The sequence below is a fragment of the Halyomorpha halys genome, unplaced genomic scaffold (assembly GCF_000696795.3).
Source record: "Halyomorpha halys isolate HHAL.00 unplaced genomic scaffold, Hhal_1.1 Scaffold258.1, whole genome shotgun sequence".
Lineage (NCBI taxonomy): Eukaryota > Metazoa > Arthropoda > Insecta > Hemiptera > Pentatomidae > Halyomorpha > Halyomorpha halys.
In genome coordinates this window covers 301,335-325,149 of record NW_027108186.1, presented here as the reverse complement: position 1 = coordinate 325,149, position 23,815 = coordinate 301,335, and the positions used below count along the sequence as shown (strand labels likewise).

At 29.2% G+C, this 23,815-nt stretch overlaps 1 protein-coding gene across 2 annotated transcripts in view; it reads left to right on the top strand.

The window, feature by feature from the left end:
* Positions 1-231: 231 nt before the first annotated feature.
* The window catches only part of Ptp99A (Protein tyrosine phosphatase 99A), a 27,427-nt gene continuing 3,843 nt past the window's right edge, over positions 232-23,815 (top strand). For both annotated transcript variants that reach the window (XR_001343108.3, XM_014420079.3), the window contains exons 1-13: positions 232-708; positions 3,819-4,010; positions 4,259-4,548; positions 4,679-4,929; positions 8,632-8,906; positions 8,977-9,191; positions 14,570-14,695; positions 14,776-14,942; positions 16,323-16,605; positions 17,237-17,408; positions 19,490-19,620; positions 21,326-21,591; positions 23,530-23,665. Coding sequence is in view for 1 of the 2 variants with exons in the window: in XM_014420079.3 (XP_014275565.1) it covers positions 630-708; positions 3,819-4,010; positions 4,259-4,548; positions 4,679-4,929; positions 8,632-8,906; positions 8,977-9,191; positions 14,570-14,695; positions 14,776-14,942; positions 16,323-16,605; positions 17,237-17,408; positions 19,490-19,620; positions 21,326-21,591; positions 23,530-23,665 (2,583 nt within the window). In the remaining variant the exon portion in view is untranslated. The remainder of the gene's footprint in view (positions 709-3,818; positions 4,011-4,258; positions 4,549-4,678; positions 4,930-8,631; positions 8,907-8,976; positions 9,192-14,569; positions 14,696-14,775; positions 14,943-16,322; positions 16,606-17,236; positions 17,409-19,489; positions 19,621-21,325; positions 21,592-23,529; positions 23,666-23,815) is intronic.

The following is a 23,815-nucleotide window of genomic DNA, read 5'->3' as shown; positions in this document are numbered from 1 at the left end:
AGGTTTCTGTTTTATTGCGCAGTTTGAAATAGGCGTAAGACCTTAAATACAGTATATTTAATGTAAACTATGAAATATATTTTCTATATTTAAAAATAATAAAATATAAGTATATAAAATACAGCTTGTAGTAAAGAATTAATGCTCATGAGGAAATGATACTTCATTAAACAATTGCTGCATGTGTCATCGTTCCAAATTAACCACACCTTAAGTCATGAATATTTTCTCCTTGATAGAATCATTCATTGCTTAAACAATTACAATTTTATAAATTTCAGTAACATATATTGTATTTTCAAGCTTTTTGAATATAAATAACAAACCGTTAAAAGTTAAGTAAGAATATCGTTAGGGTCTTACGCATCAACACTGTCAGATTTTACTATTAATATAGTGATGGGCCTAGTGCAGTGAATGTAAACAAGTAGTATGTTCGTAGTTGTTGCCGGTAATTTAAAAAAATATTTGAGGTTTCCTCCTCAAATATCTCAAGATGTTGTATTACTATGTTCTATTAAGTGTATAAATTCTTACTTCTATACTATATAAAAGTATGAATAAACGTTACTACGCGTACTTTACCTTAAAACAAAAACATTTGTGTTCAAAGGTGTTGTAATTAGGAGATGTTTCTCGTGATTGCTATATTTTTATATTTTCAACCATATGCTTTAATTTGCCAAGTTTTAGGCAGTGAAATAAAAGGTAAATTTATGTTAACTGTTAAGAATAATTTCATGTTCTTATAGGTTATTATTTCCATTTGACAAATTATTATTTATTTTCCTAATTAATAGTTTCTGGAATCAGATAATTGCCTAATTTGTTAGGGAACACTTCTCTTTATATATTATTATTCTCATCAGCTTCGTTCTTGCTACCTTATATGTTGGTTTATTGTTATCACTTCTATACAAGCCATAATCTTAAGTACATTTTAAATGTTATTAGTTATATTGTAAGTAACATTACACAGTTTATCAGGTTTGGTTATTGCTTTATAGTATTAAATAATATAACTAAAGGAGATTAAAGTATTATTATCCTTAATGTCTTTTATCACTATGTTTAGATTGATATGTATACACTAACTTACACTGTTTGTTTTCAAATTATATCAAAACACTAACAAATTTAAATAAACGTGTGATGCATTAATCATTTAGATTCATTTCATTTTTATTAAGTGTTTTAATAGAGTTATTTAGTAAACAGAATTTATTTGTATGTCTTAATGTTTGAATTATTAATCATATGACATATTTCATAACCTATTAGATACTCTTTTCTACTTTATAGTTATCGGTCTGTTGTAATTTGGCAAACCATTTGTCATATAAAATTATTTGATTGAGGAAAGTTTTATTTTTCTTTAAGGATATGCCTAGGTAGGTCTTGTCATGTTGTTATGAGTATAGTAAGTTTCTATTATTCTAATTGATGTTAATGGTTTTAATGTATTTTTAAAAAAGTGTGGTCAGATTAATAGTGAACATTGTCCTCTACAACACTATAACTATGAATTAAATATGAATTGTTTTGGTGTGAGAATAGCTTATTATTGCAGTGGAATCATGATTATGAGTTAACTTTTCAGATGTAGCAAAATCATTCATAAAATAAACTTGGACGGCATAATTATGTGTATTTACACAGTTTCTGTTATTAGCCTTGACTTGGCTTTTGATCGAGTCTGGCACTTGGGACTGCTTTATAAACTCCGTAAATTCCTACCTCCCACATACTTTCTCATCAGCCGTTCCTTTCTCACTCATATAGATTATTCCAAGTAAACCACAATGGTTCCTATTCATCCCTCTATTCTCAGTCCGCTGGTGTTCCTCAAGGTAGTATTCTGGGTCCCATCTTCTATATTGTCTACAGCTGACATCCCAACCAATCCTAACACTATGCTCACTACTTAGGCCGATGACACTTGTGTGATTACAGGTAGTGTGATTACCTTTAATTGTATCCCAAACTCTCCAATCCCATATATATTCGAAATTTCCACATAAATGGGTAAGTCAAGTTTCCGATACAGAAAAATAATTATTATTTAAGACCCTCCAGCGGGGGATTGATGATACTTATAGAGTAACAATTATCATAGATGACGTCAATGGTAGTATAGAGAATGAAGACAAGGGACACATGATGAATAACACTTTAAAATATTAGCTATATAATATAGTGGCAGAGCATTTTCACAAGCGGATTGATCTGTGTACAAGAGGAGAACCTAGTCATCACGAATGGTCAAATATAGACTATTTCTAATGTTGTGTGTAAAACAACGAAATCTGCATTTTTGCTATTTCGGCTCTCAGTGCGCAGACAGCTCAAGACTTTCTTTGAGTCTTACACGGTATATGGAACTTAAATATTGCTACATTTGTTGGTTGTAAGTTTTCCGAAGTGTGCTTGCAGTTCATAATAATCCTTTAATTGCGTCCGAAACTCTCCAAGTATCATAATCTCAAATTATCATAATCTCAAAATATCATACCCTCGAAAAATGGTGTTGTAATTGGAAGACAAAAATAAATCCCAACAAATCCCATTAAATCACCTTTACCCTTTGTCGTAAATCTACTGACTGCCCTACAGTTTCCTTTAATATTGTTTCTTTTACCCCTGTCCAACAGATCTACTACCTTGGACTACACCTGGACAAACGATTTACCTGGAATCCATACATAAGACTGAATAGACAGGAAACTGCACGTCGATTTCGAATATTATAGCACTTACTAGACAAACGGTTTAAACTTCCAATTCATTACAAAAGACTGATCTACATGACTGTAATAAGGACAATCTGGACATTCGGAGTTGAGCTTTGGGCTCCACTAAACCTTTGAATTCCTCTTGTATCTAATCCTTACAATCCTAAATCCTTCATAAAATCCTCAATTACTTTGTTACAAATAAAATCTAACATAAAAATCTTAATGTTTCATAGGTAACCGAACCAGATATGATTCCTACTATTATAGACTCCCTAACTACCCAAACCTACTGGTTTCTAATCCTCTTCCATTCCTGAAAATCCTCCAAGGCGCCTGAAAAGAAGATGGCCACAAGACCTTCTAATGTAAAAACTGCTTTAGAGTGTTACCAATGGGTTGTTTCTCTACACGCCTGTATCACTCCATAATAACATACATAAAATTTACTAAATGTATAATTATGTACAGTTGTAAATTCCAATAATGATAAATAAAAAAAATAATAAAATTAGTATCACTGTGATTTTTTTGTGACCTTCAATATTTTTAACTCCAAAGAATATACTGTAATTTCAGTTTTAGATAAAACCTACATTTGGATTTCCGAACTTCCTGAAACCCCTATAGTATCTATTAACCCTGATAGTTTCATTCTATAATTTATTCATTTTGTTTATGTACATGTGTGTATTTGAGCCATAGAAACTAAATAAGGAGACTAAATTTCATTATATTAATCTTCACTGTGATTTTAGTTTGTGCATCAGATGCAAAAAGCAGTGAAAATGAGTGCATTATCATCCTAGTTCAATATAGACTTGTTGCATACCTCATGTATTATCAAAGAAAAATTGTCCATGCCTGTTCAATAAGATTTATCATGAATTTTCGTCCAGCATGTTTTTACGTGTAGCCACCTTTAGCTTCAATTTATAGTTTAAGATACACTGATTAGTTTTTAGGATAAAATTGGAAGATCCCAACCACAATTTTGATATTCTTATGTATGCTGTATAGAAATATATTTATTAATGTTAATTTTTTTTTTTTTATGTTACTCAAATAATTCTGAATTTGTTACAGTTTCAAATAAACCTGCAAATTTAACAATAGGGAATGTTACTAACACAACAATTGCTCTAAGTTGGAATAGACCGGAAAGACCTTCTGGTGAAATACTTGGTTATCAACTTTTTTATGCATATGAAAGTAATCCTGCTTCCAAGTCTGTAAATGTTACATATGCTAAAGTGCATTATGTTCTTTCAAATCTAAGTAAGTTTGTTATAATTTGTGCATTTTTATTTTATTTGGAGATAAATTTATGATTTTTTGAATCACTGTTTTAATTTTTTTTCATTTTAATGTTATTGTTTTATAATTTTTTTATTTTTATATAAATATATTGATTTTATAGAAATGTGGCTATATACTACCCACTTTAACTTTGTACTTCTATTACGTTAATAATTAATATGAATATTTAACTAATTTTAATGTTTACTTCTTATTTTTTTTTTCAGAGCCATTTACTGAGTATAAAATTTGGGTTGAAAGTTCAGTGATGGGTGATGGAGACAATGATAGTGATAGCTCAGAAGCTTTAAAACAATTTACGGATGTTAGTGGACCTGGACCGCCAAGAATAACAAATGTCACTTGTCTTAATCATGCTTTTTTTATTCAATGGCAAAGACCAATAGAATTTTTTAACACAATTGATTTGTATACCATTTATTACAAAAGCACAAGTAATGAAAAATATAATGAAATCAAAGTTAATTCTAATTCCTCCAATGATGTTCTAAATCAGGTATTTATATTAATTACAATATTTTAAAGCAATTATAGTTTGTTTTTCGCTTTTATTAACATTACTAATAGATATATATTAAATAAATGATTTCTTGTTATGTTCTCATCTAAATAGAATGTTGTTTTAGATTGTAGATAACCTAACTGACAACACAGAATATGAGATAAGAGTTAGTGGTGCATCTCGGAGTGTTTTAAAACCTAATAAATTTATGGAAGGAGTTCGTTCAGAACCAAAAAGGATAAAAATTAAGTCTGATTGTGATCAACCTGATCTGTTTGAAGGAACTAACAAATATCTTAATGTTGTATTAATAATCGTTATTGTTTTTGCTTCGTTTGCACTTTTTCTTACAATATGTGTTGTGGCCATTTGGAGGTGAGTGTAGATCATGTTAAATTTTTATGTTATTATTTACACTTACAGAGCTAATGTTATTGCAATTAACTGATGATGTCTTCTTATATTCACATTTATCAGGAGTTGATTCTGTGTCCCAATCCTTTGTTTTTAAGATTTATCGCATTATCATCTAAAGCACTGAATAAAATTCTTTCCTTGTAAAACAAATACAAAAAAAACATTCTGTTTATTTTGTTGTTTATGACTATTTTCACTTTAACTTGTCTATGTATGAAATATACAGGGTGTTTTTGGAGGAAATGTCATTAATTAATGAGGGGAGGAGATAATATACCAAAATTTTAGTTCAGTGCCACCAACCTCACCTTTCTATCTGAGCTCTCAAGAAATGATTTTATTAAGAGTTTTCTGGGAAAACCACATTTTTCCCATGAAAATTCAAATTTTTCTATTGCAACTAAAGATTTTTCAACTTTCATAGAAATTTTCAGAGTCTACAATGAATTTCCTTTAAGATATCAACCAATTTGTTTGAAAATATTGCTTCGTTAAGCAATCATAGGAGCTGTAGGAAATTGAACCTGTGAAAATGAATAATTTCTAGAAATACTCTGTAGAACTTCATACAATGAATTTTCCAAATAGAATGTGGGGATTTCATAAACTATGCTTCATTTTATCAGCTTTCCAACAATATACTCAACTTTGCGAAGTTAGTTTAATTTCACTGAGGTATTGAGATTGCGACGTCAAGAAAGCTGATGAAATAAAGCAATTTATATTAAATCTTCAAGAGTAGAATACTGTTAAATAATACTTAAAGAAATACCTAACTGTAGAGAAATTTGAATTTTTAAGGGGAAACATATTTGTCTTTGTATACTCAAGAAGAAAGAATATATACTATATCCCTTTTGGATCACAATGTTGTGCTCATTCATATAAACAATATAATATCAAGAAATTCTATTCAACACACAATTGGTAAAGCTGCTTTATTTATAATGACTATCTTTAAATAATACTTTACAGATTAAGTAATTATGTTGCCCCCCTGGAAAATATCACTTCAATTTTACGGTTAAGGTTCTGCTACCTTTAAACTTATATTAAACCTGATTTGCACCCACTGAGAACTCATAAGCAGATGCTTTAGGCAGGCTACAAATTTTTCTGATATAATTTGAGACTTGAAAATTGGTTATTTGTTGAGCCATTCTCTCAATAAAACAATACATATTTAGAAATTGACAGACTAAACATATTTAGTACAGTATTGTTTTCAATATTTTGAGCTCAAATTGCTTTAAACATTCTAGGAATATAACTGTAATTTGAGCCATAAAAAAATTGAATTGGTTAGATCTTTAGCTGAAAATATTGTTATATAAGCTGAGACGGACAGACTAAACACATTTGACTCATTTTCAGGATCTTATTTCAAAACATTTGCGGTACCTGGTTGAATAATTTGAGCAATTAATAAAAAGAGATGGGTTATAATAAATACCTGAACACTTTATTTATCCTATTTGTGGTTAGTCCAGTAAAATTATTTGTAATAATTATAATAAAATAATTAAAATTAGGTTAAATTAAATTATGATAATAATTAAAATTATTTGTAATAATTGGTAAAAATTATTGTTCACATTATTTATTGGTGACAAAACCCTAGTAAGTTACTTGATGAAATTAATAATATTTCATTCAATAAGTAATGATCAAGTTCTAATGAAAAAAGACCTTATGTTTGGCAGTAAAATGGTAATTCATTTAAGCTAATCTTTATCCAGTATTGCCCAGGGTGTATTAAAGTATAATTTGAACTCTTCTGGATTAATGCAAAAGAGCAGGATCTATCTTATACCCTTTTTCTTTGAGTAGTATTCATATTTCATAGTATTTTAAGTTTGGGCACGGGAAAGAATAAAACAACATTTATTCCTGGTAGCAGTTGGAGATAAACCTCAAATTTAAGGAACTAACAAAACTATTATAGTCAGTAAATTGAAGTACAAATCTTAAGACTAGTATAAATATCAACTCTGGCCTATAAAAAGTTGATGGATGAAAAAACCGAGGTATAGTCCATCCAAGATAAGTTTGTCTTTTGGGGAAGAGAACTCGTGCACCCCCACCCCAGCTCCTCCTCTCCACAAGATAACAAACCACTCCTACTGGGAACAAACCAAGAGGTAGTCCGGAACTTGGAAACGCCCAACCAGTTTGGGATTAATTAGGTACTTGGAATGCATTTATCCTTCCTATTCTCAGTCTTCTAAGTTACTGATATGGGAGGTTACTAGTTTCTTTAGATTATCCTTTATCTTTGACTGGGACTGTTTCTCATTGATTCTTGTTTTACTTTGTAAACAAATATATCGACAACCCTGTTCTGACCTGCTATTTAAGAACAGAGTGTCTTCCAAAAAGTCATTTTTGAGATTTAATAATCATTGCTTTCAGAAAAAAAAAAAATGCATCTTTTTAAATTTATTGTGAAACAATTAGTGTAACTATTTTCTTAATTTTAATGTTTTAAAATGCAGTGTATTTGGTACTAGAATGAGGTTAACTTATGATAAATGCAGTAATTTATGGTTTTTTATAACAGGAAACATGGATTGGATCACTCTCAGCCTTTGTTTTCATGAATTTAAATACATTCATAATTACGTTTTTATTTTGAGAGTGGATAGTTTTCCCTCTACCTAATTTACTTGACATGGTAAACATATAATCTTGCGATATTAATGAAAAATAGTTTGGAAAAAACTGACAGTAGGAATTTCTATTTGTAAAGTTGCAGAAGTAGGTCGAGGAGAGGAAAGGAAAGGATAGGAAAGATAGTCCAGTCTATTGAGTAGGTTTGTTCCAACAATCACTTCTGACCATCCAGAACTGTAAGGAGTATGTGGAGTATAAGATTTGGGAGAGTAAACACATACTACGCATGCTCCATACTGTAAGAAGTTGTTATTTGAACAGACCTAGTGGAAAGAAAAGTGGGGGGTTGGCAGGAGAACATTTGCCCTGCATCTTCCCCCTCCCTTTAATCACAGGCAAACTTATCTTGGTTGCACTATAACTGACCAAATAAAATAAAGTAAATGAATTGCCAACTGAGAATACACAGAAAACTGTATGAAAATCTATTAGAGATATTGAAAGAGAAATTTTAAGCTACTTAGGTCAAATGATTGGCTGATTGTTATTTTTAAAGTGAAGTACTTATTATATAAAATGGGGGCAGCGGTATCAGTGTGGCAACGCGCCAGTCTACCAACCCAAAGGTTTGTCAGATCGAGTCCTGGACCCATCCGGGCTTTTTTCAAGAATAAAATAATACAAACTCACTCACAACCTCCCCCGGGCATTTGTGAGGCCTGTTAGCTAATGGGTGGCACTCATAAAAAATAGGCATGGGAATAACGAACCCACCCTACGAAAAAACCATGTCAAGAAACGCGCGATGTATTTCTTAATACGTCGCGCGAGGACTTAGACCTCCATGGTCTGTCGCCCATATAATAATAATTATTATTATTATTATTATTATAAAAGCTGTAATGTATCATGATAATAGTTATGATTTCTGATATGATCCCTAGTAATTAAAATTCTTCCCATTACTTATTATTTTCAAATGTTTTTATATTTACAATTAGTAGAATTTTACTGTTTGCACAATTTGATATTTATCTCAATTTTCAGGCACTGTTTTCATGCTGCATACTATTATCTTGAGGAAAGTAGGCAGGTTGTAACTGCACCTGCTTTTGATTGGGACGCTAGAAATGAACAATATCCTCCAATATCAGTTAAAGATTTTGCAAGACATGTTGCTTCATTGCATGCTGATGGAGATATAGGGTTTAGTAAAGAATATGATTCCATCCAGTGTGCATCTCTTCATGACCAGTTTTCTTCTGATGTTTCTACTCACCCTGAAAATAAGCTGAAAAATAGATATTTAAATATTTTAGCATGTGAGTATAGTTCTTCATTTACTTTTGTTTTTAATTATGTTAAATAATAATAATAAAAATATTTGAACAGATGACCATAGCCGTGTGAGGCTTATGGCTGGACCTAGCCAAAATCGTTGGGTTGATTACATCAATGCTAATTATATAGATGGCTTTGAAAAAATCAATGCTTATATTGGCACTCAGGGTCCGTTGCCCAATACATTTGATTGTTTTTGGAGAATGATTTGGGAACAAGGAGTATCTGTAATAGTTATGATCACAAATCTAGTTGAACGGGGTAGGGTATGTATCCAAATATCATTTCACTTACAAATCAGAGTTTGGTTTCTTAATGTGTTGTCATTTTATTTGGGATAGATATGCATGTGTTGACTAAAATGTAAAGTACATTTCCTTTCATTCTGTAGCTACATTTAGTTGGCTTTCGACATGATTTCAGTATAACACGCATGCTGATTGTTACATTAGAAACATACTCATGGTTCATTTTATGCATCCAAGGAAACATAGGTGCTTCCTCTTGCTCAGTAATTTTGTCATCTTGCTGTTTCATGAATGAAACTCTAATTCTTGTTTATGCAGTTCTTATTAATTTTCTGTTGGAATTAGTAACAGCCTAAAGAATTCAAAGTGGATTATTCTCTGGTATTAATATTTGTATTACTTTTTCTTTCCTCATTTGAAATTCAGTTATTGAATCAATAGTTTTATTTTCTGAAGTTTCATCATCGCAATTGGAAGATCTTAAGGAATGTTTGTCCTAATAGCTTCAATTTATTATTTTAGCATGATTCTCTTTTGAAAAATTTGTTTTTAATCAAATCTTTATAATCTGTTCTGTAAATTATCAGTTTTGGAATACATAATTCCTTTCTTGTTTTTCTTTTTCTTTATTTTTTTTTTTTAACTTTCTTGGCTATAGCTTTCAATATTGATTATTTTGCTTACAATGCTTCCTACTGCTTCTGAGTATTAAGTGTTATTTAACTTACTTACTTCATTTTTTAATTAAAAATTTTATATATTATTATGTATTCCATTTTTCATATTTTATGTTAGAAAATATTCTTTTCTTGTCTTCTTCTTTTTTTTTTTTTTTTAAAAAACATGGCAAAAGTTTTGTCAATAAAAGATTGGCATGCTATTATGTTAATCAATGAAAATTTATCAATATTAATTTATTAATGTGGTGGTTTATACTTTATCTTTCATATTCTAGTTTTGAAAATAATATATTATTTGAAATAATTTGTTTCCTAAAAAAGTATACTGCTGTTATTTAATATTTAATTTCAATGCTGAATTTCACATATCTATTCTTTTGTGTGTAATCATAAATTATGAACTAATCTTTTAAATGTTACTAGACGGTTTTAAAACACTTGCTTTTGAAATAAGGATTTCAAGAGTCTGTTTCTGTTAAGTGCTTATTTTAGGTACATTTTATTTCTATAATATTTGTACTGAATAAAGGGAGCCAATAAAAGGATTTATGACAATTATTCAATAAAAAGATTTTTATTAGATATGGATCACTAAACACCAACATATTTAGCGTTTTAAATTTCTTTGTGAAAGTAATGTTTCAACCATGTAATATATTACCAAATCTAGAATTGCATACATTGCTAATTAGATACTAACTAGATATTAAACAGGGTATTTATCATTTTAGATTAAGCCCCTTCATGTAACTTGTAATTCATGTAATTTTTATTACATATTTTTTTTCTTCATTATAAACGATATTTATTTTTTTAATATTTCTGTTTATAATGTTTAATCAATTGTTTGTAATTTTCAATGCTTTACTGTAATTCTGATGAATAATGTAATTATTAGTTTGATGATAGTCTATGAACACGGTCGAAACATTACCTGATTAAAGAAATTAAAGTAGGTAAATATGTTATGATTTAGTGACCCATAGCTACTATTATCTAATTTTATTAAGTTGGAGAATTCCAAGTTAATGAATACAATAAAATGGATAGCTAATTTGTATTTTAAAAATATATAAAAGTTTATATCTGGCTTGAGTAATACAAAGAAAAAAAATATTTTTACATCATTTAAATTTTCGAGAATATATATATTGGGGTGTTTTAGGAGGTAAAGTCAGTAATAAAAGGGGGGGGGGAGTGCAGTATACCACAAATGGACTTTAGTGACACTAATTCCCACCTTCCTTTCCCAATCCATTGTCGAAATATGATTGTTTAACCTGTTAACTGGGTTTGATATTTTAATATTTCGTCATACAGGAACTACTGCTATGGGCATGACAACATTTTTCATTATGGAAATTTGCCATAATATTTTGAATGCATTGAATTTTATGTAGTTCTTATCAATTAAATCCTAGCATGTTAAAAAAAAAAGTCCCCATTGTGAAACGTATTGAACAAAAGTTTATTCCCCAGTTCACAGGTTAAAGGATTTTTTAAAAAACACATTTATCTCCAACCTAGATTTCTCTACTTCTCTATTAACTGTAACTGAAGATTTCTCAACTTTTGCCTCTATTATTGAAATCTACGATGAATTTCCTTTAAGATAGCAACCAATGTGTAGAAAAAGATCACACAGTACGGTTGTAGATGCCAAAGCTAAGTAAATAAGTGAAAATGAATAATGTAGAATCTCATGCAATGAATTTTCCTGGTACAATCTTGGAGATTTCATAAAAATTATTTAATTTCATCAGCTTTCCAGTGATATATCTAACTTTGTGAAGCTAGTTTAATTTCATTGAAATGTTGAGGTTTCTATGTCAAAAAAACATACGATTTCTACTATAATATGAGTACTTAGTATTATTTTTCTTTTGGTTTTGCTGTCTTGTTCCTTGGTTTTTTTGCTCCCAAAATATTTATATTATTCCCTAAATAAGTTAGTTATCATTAAAAACACAGGGTCATTAGTTTGGAATGATCTTTATTGTTTGTACCCTTTATTTATTATACTTTATTTATTTTTAAATTTCTTTATTAAGGGATAAATATAGTGCACCATGGAAACCGTTTTTAGACTATTTTGCCTGGGCCAGCTTTAATGTCTGTAAGAAGAGCACATCGGGCTGCTAAAGATTTGATGATCTGTAGTCCTAACCCAAAAATACTATTTCTCTAGCCCTCATTAAAAAACAATGGAGCATATACTTAATATTTTACTTTAATGTTTTCAAGATCACCATTTCTTAATTATTTGTTCTTATTTTATGCAAATCACTGGATTTCTTGATGCATTATTGTTTATAAACAACTATGTGTCTTCATTATCTATTTCTAAGTTGATATTTGTTTATTTCTACCCGACTATTTACTCTATTTTATGTGACATTCATTATTCTTTACTCAGTATATGGATTATTGCAAATTTCTTTTTATGATATTAAACTAAACTCACATTTGATTGGAGACTGAGGCCAAAAAAATATATTCGATTTGAAGGAAAGTTTTGATTGCATAGGCCAAAAGTAGTCTCACCATTCTAAAAATTTTAATGCCCCCCCCCCCCATCTTAGATCAGTTGCAATCGAATTTAGCTGACAAAATATAAGGTCAACGCACTCTTCATATTTTGTGAAACTTTCTTATTTACCCCATGATAGTATCTTTTAGAAAATAACAACTTTTACCTAAACTATACAACAGGGTCAGGAAATGTCCTTTATAAGTAGATATTGAACTATTATTATGCACATCACCGAATGTTCATTTTATTCAAGAAAATGCCTAAAATTTTTGCTAATATTTCAGTCAGTGCTCAGCATTTTTAAAACTGCTTCCTACACAAAAAACTCAGGCAGAACTTTTTTCATGTAGAGTAAATTCGTTAAAATTTGAGTGGTAATTGGCTTTTATACATCTAATAGTTCCCAAGATACAGTTTTTCAAAAACTGACATTTTTTCCATATAACAAAGATTCAACATTTTGTGAATTTATTTTAGCAAATATCATGTAAACTACTACTCCTAATAAGTTAATTATTGTAAAGTATATTATTGTGCATTTAACTAGCTTCAATGTGAATGTTAATGAATGAAATGAGATTGTTTCTAGAATAAAATGATCTTCCAGTAGCATATACCTGAAATAATCCAATAACTACTTTTCAAGAATCTTTACTGTTCCTTTTGTATAGTCTAGATAAAAATTGTATCACTTATTAACTAACAGAAACTGATACAGAGTTCTTCAAAAAGTGACGAATTTCTTGTCTTATTAGATTTCATTGTGTCCAATCTATAGTACACCTAGATTGTTTTATTGATAAATATTACTTTACATTGATTTTTAAATCTTATTAGTTAATAAAAGTTGTTAAATGAGTGCAGGAAAAAATATATTTGATCTACTTAAGTTTTAGTGGTTTGATGGAAGCAATAGCTTCTTATTTCGTTAAAAACACTTGGTAATAGTAGGAAGCAATGGTTGGTATTATATCTGAAATTCCATGAAAGGTAAGTAATGGCATGCTTTTACTACCTATTTCCTCAGTTTTCTATCTTTCTTTTTTTTATGGCAGTAATGGTATTACTGATTTCCTCATCATCATGTTTTCCTTTTCTTACTATTAAACTGTCTGTAATTCAATGGCATTTTGTTGATTTAAATTAAGATAGGAAAGAATCGTAAATGGTAATTATTCTTTCAGTATGTTTTATTTTTTCTTAATGTTTCTTCATGTTTTTTTGCTGAACTGTGTGCATACTTATTGACTAGCAGCTTATATTTCTTTTAATTATTTGCTTATAATAAACATCTGGTTTAATTATTATTCTTCCCTAATAGGTTAAGATCATTTTTTGTTTTTATAATTTTCGTTACTATGATTTTTATGTTTTGCTCATTATGCTAAACAATAACTTGTTACCTTGATGTAGAATAAAAATGATATTTATTAAAAATTATTACTTATGACTCACTTACCAGTTGCTTCAATTTGTAATCAAACTGCTTGCTGTTGCTTACTGATCAAACTGGAATTTTTAAAGTTATGTTATAAGTACATTTTAACACATTAAATTGGCAGGAAGATCTCATCCTGGAGAAGTATTGTTCTGAGAATTGACTTTATTGTATTTATTTACAAATAATCTGCGTAACTGCACATATTCTTGAGAAAATTTAAAAATAGGTTTTCTAAAAATCTTCTGTTAATGCATCTTTATGGTAATCTCTACATTAAACTGTTATTTACTCTGACCTTTTTCTAAACTCTTCAATCCACAACTTTTTTTATCTACCTCAAATCACCTCCCGTCGGATCAATAAACAGTACTTCCTTACAAACTACTGAATCCCTGACCCTTGATGGATTTTAGCGCTACATATCTTTTTTTTCTAAAAATAATTATATCATTATATATGTATTAGCATCTATTAATGTTGTATTATTGAAATTGTAGAAAGAGGCTCTGAAGATGGAATACTTTTAAACATTAGTACTTAAAAGGAAAATCGTGTTTTATAATAATAAAGACTTTGGAAAGTACTTTCATTGAAGTACTGATTGTTTAAAAAAATTAATTTAATTGTAATTTTTTTGTTAATGACACTTTACTAGAATTATTTGATTATTTGTCATAGATGATTGAGTGTTAAGGTTATTTAATTAGATTAATGAATCTTAAATTTATTTATCTTTTATTAGAGGAAATGCGATATGTACTGGCCTAAAGAAGGTACTGAAACCTACGGCCATATTCAAGTGAAGTTAATTAAAGAAGATGTTTTGGCCATGTATACTGTCAGAACTATGAAAATTCTACATTTGAAGGTATACTAAACATTGTTTATTTGAATTTTTAAAATGCTCCTTGCAGTTGGTGTATCTTAATGTAATTGGGTCATTTTTAGGCTAAAAGAAAAAAGTATTCAACTGGAGAAAGGCTTCTTCATCAGTTTCACTATACTAACTGGCATGATCACGGAACGCCTGATCATCCATTGCCTATTCTGAGTTTCGTTAGTAAATCATCAGCTGCAAATGAAGGGAATTCGGGTCCAATAGTGGTTCATTGCAGGTATAAAATGCATGTTGTTTAGATACTAATATTAATAATAGCCTAAAATTAGTAGATAATTTTTTTATTTATTCTTAAAAAAAATTAATTATTATAACAAATTAACATTATCATGACAAATGTTGTTTGGGGGTTAAAAATTTTTTCTTTATATCTTTGAATTAGCCATTAAATTTTTACTGTATGTCTAATTTTTTTTTATTTTTAAGAAATGGTCTTAATGTTGCTGAGTGGCTTGAGAGCTAGGATTAGTAAAGGATATAATCCTGACCTTTTATCTGAATACAAACAAGTCCCCAGAGGATGCTGGAATATTACATCCATAATTAGGAATAGTATGGGGTTAAAATACTTCTTTATATTATATAGATTTTATAATAATACTTTTTAAAAGTGTTTCAAGAACAATTCAAGCTATATCACCCGTTTTAGTCACTAGTTTTTAATGGATATGAATATTATGTATTGATAAGGAATTCATGAAGTCTGTACTGTTTCCTGCCAATTATTTTATTGTCAGCTTAGGCTAGCTAGACTAAAATGAAACTTAAGGTTTCATAATTTACCCCACCCCACTGTGAAAGTAATTATGCATACTTTACAAATTTTGTGGCTATTCTTGTGAAACAAACATTCTGTTAGTGTATTGAGGAGAAAAATGATTTCCCTCATGCTGGTATATGTATTCATTGCTGGAAAATACCCGACCTCATCAGGTTTGGCCTTGTAAAAAGTAAGAAACTTATGAAATTAACTTAGCACCTTATACTGCATACATCCTGGAGTTTGACTGTCTAAAAGATTATTAATTTTTTTATGAGGCTGATAAATTACCTCTTTAGAATGCAACAGAGCTGATGTGTTCATGAATTATTTTCTTCTGAGCTCTGTAAATGGTGTCAGCCAGGAATCTATCACTTTACCATTCATTATGTGCTAGAACCATTGGTTTTATTGAGTAATATATAAATATTAAAGGTAATTTGTTAATTTTTACCAAAATATTAAAAGTGTAATAAGCCTTCATTTTCTGGCTAATTATTTGATAAAGCTGGCAATTCTATCCATGTTAGCTGATAAAAAATAATTACAATTTTATAATTTGTCAAGTATTGTTCCAAAGTTTCATAAGGCACCATTACTAATACTCTTATTCATGCAATGCTTCTTCCTTAAATTGAATTTACTCAGCGGAAACATGTATATAAGTGAGCTTATTACCTTTTTAACTCTATTGTAATCAAGACATCAAGTAAACTTAACTATCATTAAAATTGAACTCTTAATCAATAACTAATGTAGTGGAAATTATTTGATTCATACTTGGTTGAATTTATTTTGAATATATTCTTAAATATATAAACACTTTTGTATTTTTAGTGCTGGGGTTGGAAGAACTGGTACCTATATTGTTTTGGATGCAATGTTAAAACAAATAAGATCTAAAAAAGAAGTAAATATATATGGTTACTTGAGATATATAAGGAATCAACGTAATCATTTAGTCCAAACAGAAGAACAGTATATTTTTATCCATGATGCTATTTTAGAAGCTATCACATTTGCAGAAAATACATTAGGTACTGAATGTCTCCAATACATCCTTCAGTCAAATGTGGATACAAATTCTGAGTATTGGATGCAGTTTGAAGCTAACTATCAGGTAATGGATGATTAAAGAATCCCTAACTACTTATTTGTTACCTCTAAATTTTTTTTATTACCTTTAAAATTCTATTTTTCATTTAGTGTTTGGTTTATTGCTTTTTTCAACATTAGGCAAAAGGAGTCATTTTTAATTTTGATTTCTCTTTTAATAACTTAGGTTAGGATACTTTGGATCATTGTAAGGTTTGATACTTAACATTTAACAGTGCTGTTCATTTTGTCTGATCTGATCATTTGTGTGAAAATGAATCAATAGTTTTTTTTTTTATGAAAAAATCCTTTCAATTCTTGAAATTTCATGTTGAATAAATGTTGGGCATGGAACCAAAATTTGAATCTATTCTCTTTTAACTACTTGATCTAATATTAAATAGCTCTTTTGCTCTGATTATTTTGTTTAAAAATAGATATTTCCTATATCAGAACCAATTGAACCCTTCCTCCTCCAAAACAGTTGTTATTTTATATACTTATTGGAAATAACATATTTTTGTTAGTTTATCTGTTTAACTTATCAGAAAGTTCCTTTTAGGTGCAAATATAGTTGTTTTCGTTAACATATATATCTGGTTTATTAATAAATGTTTTACTTACATTTTTTAATATGAACTTTGTTCTTAATATAGATGGTCACAGCTTTTGAAGCCAAAGATTATAATCATATTTCTGCCAACAAACTTTGCAATCAAGCGAAAAACCGCTCCCAAGAATTTGTTCCTTTAGAAAACTCACGTGTTCATTTAACTCCTAAGCCTGGTATTGAAGGAAGTGACTACATTAATGCATCTTGGATTTTAGGTAATTATTATCTTATTAAACAATTATTTTACAGTTATCTTAGGATTCTTAATTTAGTTGTATTTTAACCTGTCCATTTTGTTTTATTAAACTCATGGTATTGATAAATTAAGGAAATACTGTCAAGAGATGTAGAGAGCTCTTATCATTATGGACCTTCAAAAGACATTTGATAGTGTGAGCTTGAAAGAAAAAGCAAGCACTGTCAGATAAGTATCAACCATTGTGAAAGTATCGAGTCTCTACAAGACCTGGAACCACATATCACTGACATTGAAACATAAGGTATTCACGAAGGTTCTAGTTTGAGTCCTCTAATCTTCATAAAAGTCTTGGAAATGGCTGTAAGGAGAGCTAAATTATGAATGAAGTAGTTCCAGTTAAGACACAAACCTGCAACTCATAAAACTCATCTTATTAGTGTTCACTAATAATGGTCTTGGTCTTACTAACAGCCAATTACTGAGACTTCAATTACAACATAAACTTCCTCTTAGAAGAACTACCTATAATGAATATGAATATTAATCTGGGGAAGATCAAATGCCTGAGGTTAAGAAAGAAATCCTTGAAAATCATAAGGATAATGAGAGTGAAAGTGGAGATATTGCTGGTACAAAATTAAAAATATTTAGACAATTGTTTCTACAAAAACAGCTATATGAATGAGGAAGTGATTTAGAGAATTGAAGCCGCTGGAAGAATATTTTGTTTACTCTGGAGGGGTTTACTCAATTAAAGTAAGGCTAAAATAGCCATCCAAAATTCAATATCCCTCCCTATTCTCACATATTGATCTGTATCCAGATAGAGGAGATTGATCTATATTGTGGGAAGGCACTACCTTCATAAAGTGGAAGAGAAGACCCGATAAGATACTACCACCAAAAGAGCTAATATCAATGTTAAAATGGCTAAAATCATAAAGGAGCAAAGGGGTAGACCGTTTGGACGCCTCCTTACCACATTATCACAAGAGAACTGCACTTCCTTGTGCAACGAGACCATGTGGATGATGGAGACCGAGAAAAAGACCATCTCCTAGGAAGACGGTGTCCGAGATGCATTTAGGAAGGGAAGAATGGATTGTAGCAAGAGAAGAGAGCTGAGGCAGGATTGGAACACCTGGACCCAACTATACAGGCATTATTCTCCCGTTGCAGAGTTATAATTGAGGACAAGAATATGAGATGATGATAACCATGATATAATTGAATAGTTTCTTATCTTCCAGTTTCTGAGATTCATTTGAATCTATTATGTGATAAGAATTAAACTTGGTATTTAGTCTCAATAAAAATAAAAAATCATTTAAAACCTTTTTTTTTTTTATTTTTCCACTTTTGCAAATATATTATCTGATATTGCAATAAATTATCAAGCGATCATATTGTGCCCTGTTGAAAAAAGTGACATAAAAAACCTTGTTGAGGACAGATGGAAAACTAACATCAGCTTCCACTATAATTGACTATGAGGAGAAGATGGTCAGGGGTGAGGTCAGCAAATAAACAAAAACTTATTTATTTGTGGTGCCATTTCGACCTGAATTTCAGGCCTTCATTTCGGAAAAAAAAAGAGAGAGAAAAAACAACCATCACTCAGAGAAACATAAAAATAAAATTAAAAAAACAGATTTTCCGTATGATAAACAAAATAAAAACAATTTTCTCTCAACAAAATAAGCCAATATTTTTTTATTTTTTTTAACAGTTCTTGTTTATTTGCTGATTGCACTCTGACCATCTTCTCCTCATATTAATCTATGGTCAACTATTAACACCTCATTGTAATTGACTGTGTTCTTATGCAGTTACTTGGGGAAGCCATTTAAATTGTAACTACTGTATAAATTCATCCAAAACAGCTGTTTCTTCTTTAAAATAATGCTAGTACACTCTGGGTAAATTGACAAACCAAAACCTTGTTTTCAAAAAGTGTCCTTGTTCTCCCTGAGGTGTGATATCTGTTATGATTTCATGAAAATTTATTTTTTGTAAAATTGAATTCATATTCATCTTAAACTTGATCCAAATATTCATGTAATTCATTGCTCAAAATTGAAACCTAATCATTTCCAGGTTTTAAGAAACTGAAAGAATTTGTTATTACCCAACACCCTATGGAACAGACTATAATTGACTTTTGGCAAATGATCTGGGACCATAATGCTCAAACAATAGTATTATTATCTGCAGTTGATGAATCTCAAGTAAGATATAAAGATATGTATTTCTTTGTTTAGGATTGTTGTATTCATACTCTTCTTAATTTGAAGCTAATTATTAATGTGTCTATATCCCTCCAAATTCAGGCATCTTTTTTGGACTAAAATTTCATTAATAAACTGTACTATTGTATCCAAGCCCATAGCAAAAAATATGCCAATCGCATTGCATGTAATTATTTATACGGATGTCTACTGCTGACCCTGAAGTGATTAATTTAACTCAATTGAAGAACAGGAAGATTGAAATAAAATTATGGTTGAGATTATTTATCAGTTTATTAATAATGACCATCCTATTAAATGAATTATAGTATGCTAAATTTATTTTTAATAAATTAACAAACAAAAACAATGTAGTTAAATGTTTCAGATTACTCCAAAATATTTATAATATTAGAATTTTAAAAAAATTGATCTTTGGCTTCAGTTTCATTATTGATAATAATGTGATATTATAAAAGTCCATTACATTTCCATTGTGGATTTCTTGTAATTTAAATTTGACTTGAGTGTGCATAGTCAAAAGGGTTAACAGCCTAATTATGATTTAATACTTATTTATACTTTAATACTCATATTATTACTTTTATCTTATCTTATTAAAGTATTTCTTTAGTCCCTGGTGGTCGACCATGTTAAGAAATCAAACTTAGCATTCTCAAATCAGAAGTGGCACTGGTTTAAATCTGGCTTAGATGGGTTGACTTATAATATGTTGCAGAACCATAAAATGAATCTTCATCTTTTCACTGTGGTTAGAGCAGTTTAGTAACTTGTCTTTCTTGCCTTATGTTAAAGAACATAAGGACGTTAATTCCCAATAAATGAAGTTCATCCTAAGACATAAAGATATATTCTTTATTTTAAAGTAAAAAGAATATCTTTCTTTAGTGTAAGAAGCAGTAGTTTGGTTATTGCTTTTACAAGGATTCGGTATTCGCAAACTTGTATATCATGCTCAAATAGGCCACAATGTCCTTATTAATCTTTGTGAGGACAATATACCAAGATTTGGAAATTAATTGAAATATCTTTTGAGTGGCTTTTATAATTATTTTTTACTTTTATTGGATTACTTTAGTTTTTATTAAAATTAGTTGATTGATTGATGAATGTTAATATTTCATTGGAATATGAACTAATTGATGTATTGCACTTATCCTGTTAACATTTTTTCATGTAGACCTCATTTTAGGTCTAGGTCTATTGAATCCGTTGTTTTTGATTTGTTGATTTTTCAATGTTTTTAATTAGTAGCTAATTCACTAATCTTATTTCTTAATTTATTAAAATTTAATCGCTAATTTTAGAAGCAAGATTAGTGATGTAAAGTAGGTATATTTTCTCTGTGTTGTTTTATTTAAATAATTTTTTAGCATTCTTAACATTTGGATTTGCTCGATCTTGTTTGGTTTTGATAGCATGTCATTTCTACTTTTCTGTTTTATTTATTACTTATGAAATTCTCTATTTCTGATATATCACAAAAAAAAAGATATATTGCATTAAATATTGAAATTGTCCTTATTATGTCTTATAAATTCAATTCAAAACTTATTTGTTTGGGAATTATCATTAAATATCGTTTTAAGTTTATAAATATGTTTGATTCTGTTGAGTCAAAATACTTTAACAGTAGTAGATACATTTGTAAGGAATATTATATATTTTATTTTTCTATTTGCAGGGCTACCCAGCATTTTGGCCATCAGAAAAGAATACTACTTTTGATAGTGATAATTTCAAAGTAAAAAGTATTGAAGAAAGTGAATTGGATGGTACTGTTTCCAGAGATTTTACTATTCAATCTCTTCATGACGATTATGAGCTTACTGTCCGTATCATTCAGCCTTCCCATACCATAACTGAAATTAGTGATATTATTCATCTTATAACAATTGTTCAACAATATCATCTTGAATATCAAAATGGTCCAATTGTTGTTGTAGATGAGTAAGTTATATATATTTGTAAATATTAATATTTTAACTACAAAATATCCTATGCTGTATATCCTATTTTTTAAATTATTCCTGTTGCATATTGAGACTAACCTACGTGATCGTTTTATTTAGCTGCTTTTATTTTTAAAAATATTTTTTTTTTTACGAATTATTACTTCATTATTATTAATTGATTTTCGTGGTTATTTAATATAAGAAAGATACTCTCTCTCTCTTATTTAAACATTTATTAAATGAAACACTTCATTGGTCTCTTGTAGTAACTTCTTTAAATAAAAAAAATTAATACAATTAAACCTTCACTGTATTGCAAAAAAAATATTACTCAAAATGACCAAGTACCCTTCTATTAATCCAACCAGGGACAATCAATATCCATCAGGATTCTCAATATTTCTAAAGAGCAATGGTTAGGGGTGGTTCCCTCTTAAACGCCTTTTTGAAGTGCATTATACGGGTCTTGTAGGACCCATAACAATATTTATTTTTGTTATGTGTATGTGTGTATATATATGAATAAGTTTTGCTTTTTTGTGTTCTTCCCTTTATCAAATGCACCCCAACCATCTTTTTCTTATTTAATTTACTTTTTTTTTTAGGCTGTATACTCCATTTCCATATAAATACAGCTATATATCCATACCATATTGATGAACCTTTGATAAGTCATAAAATATAGTAAAATGATGTTACTGGGTTTGGCAGGCCTCCTATCACATTCTGGGTTAAAATATCTCCTTGATCTTTTAAGGATATCTTGTTTTTCCATCAGTAGTTTTGCATCTACATTCTTTGGTGGAGGTGAACTTTGGTTTGAAGAAAGAACTCCCTTCATTTACCTTCTGAAAGAAGAAGTGATTTTCATGGAGTGTCCAGTGGTTCTCAATTCCTAAATATTTTATTTTCCCATATCCTTTCTTTTCTACAATGTATGTTCTTTTCTTCTTTGAGCTAGCTTGATCTGAAGCTGAATTGTCTTTCTGTTGGACTCATTCTTCCTGATTGTTATAGATAAGCATAATTTATTGTAATATTTGGATCTATTATTTCTTAGTTGGCATCTCAATGCCCCTGAGCAATATGCTTAAGGGTCTTAACCATTCCTGTTCTGTGATTATCCAGTGCGTTTTTCTCTTCATTTAGATCTATCATCAGCTTAAATTATGGGTGTAGCCGCATGATTTAATTTAACACAATTATAAAAACAGAATCCAATTAAAAGTGTTTTTTATAGGATGCCCCATTATTTAAGAGAAAAGAATTTAATATCCTCTCTCTATGTATGAATTTTACTTGTTATCAATCTCAAAGATTTTGAGAAAATTGTTATGTTTCATACTGAGTAAAGGTTGAATTCAAATTTAGGGAAGAAAATCATAGAGATATGCATAAACCCTCCCATCAATTTACATGGTGCTTTATCTGAAGTGGATGGGGTCTAACTGTATGAAACTTATCAATAGTCTTTTATGTATAACTTAAAAAAGACTGTTGTCTAAACCATGAATGCATAATCCTACTTTTGAATATCATCTGTGATTTTTTAAAGGCTAAAGCAAATAGCCTGATTATTTAAAAAGACTTTGCTTACTTAAAGAGTAGGTAAAATGAAGATTCTGTTTAATGTAAAATATATTTTATATGTAAGTTTAAGATTTTTGGTATAATTATTCATAATTATTAATCAAATTTTAATAATTTATGAAGCAAGATTATTGTCATGAAATTACTTTTCTTTTCTTTTTTTAATAAAGCTGATGAACTAAATTTAATGAATTTAAAGCTGAATTCATTTTTTTTTTTTTTGCCAAAATTAACTTAAACTTTATGATTATAGGAATTCCTTATTTTAAAATAATACTGAACTCTTAGGCAAATATTGTTTTAAAAATTAGTATCCTATCTATTAATTCAAACTCTTTTTTAGGCTTGGTGGAACTGTTTCAGCCACATTTTGTTGTCTAACAACGTTGATGAAGCAATTAGAATATGATTCTCATGCTGATGTTTCAATATATGCTAAACTTTACCATAATAGGATTCCAGGAATTTGGAAGACGATAGTAAGTAGCAATAATTGATTTTTTAATTTTTAATATTATTTACATCTTGTTATTGTTTATTTATGGTTACAGTTAGTTATTGAAGATTAGTAGTAGTTAGGACATTTCATTCTTTAATTATTAAGAGTTAATAATTTAGGGATCTTCTTT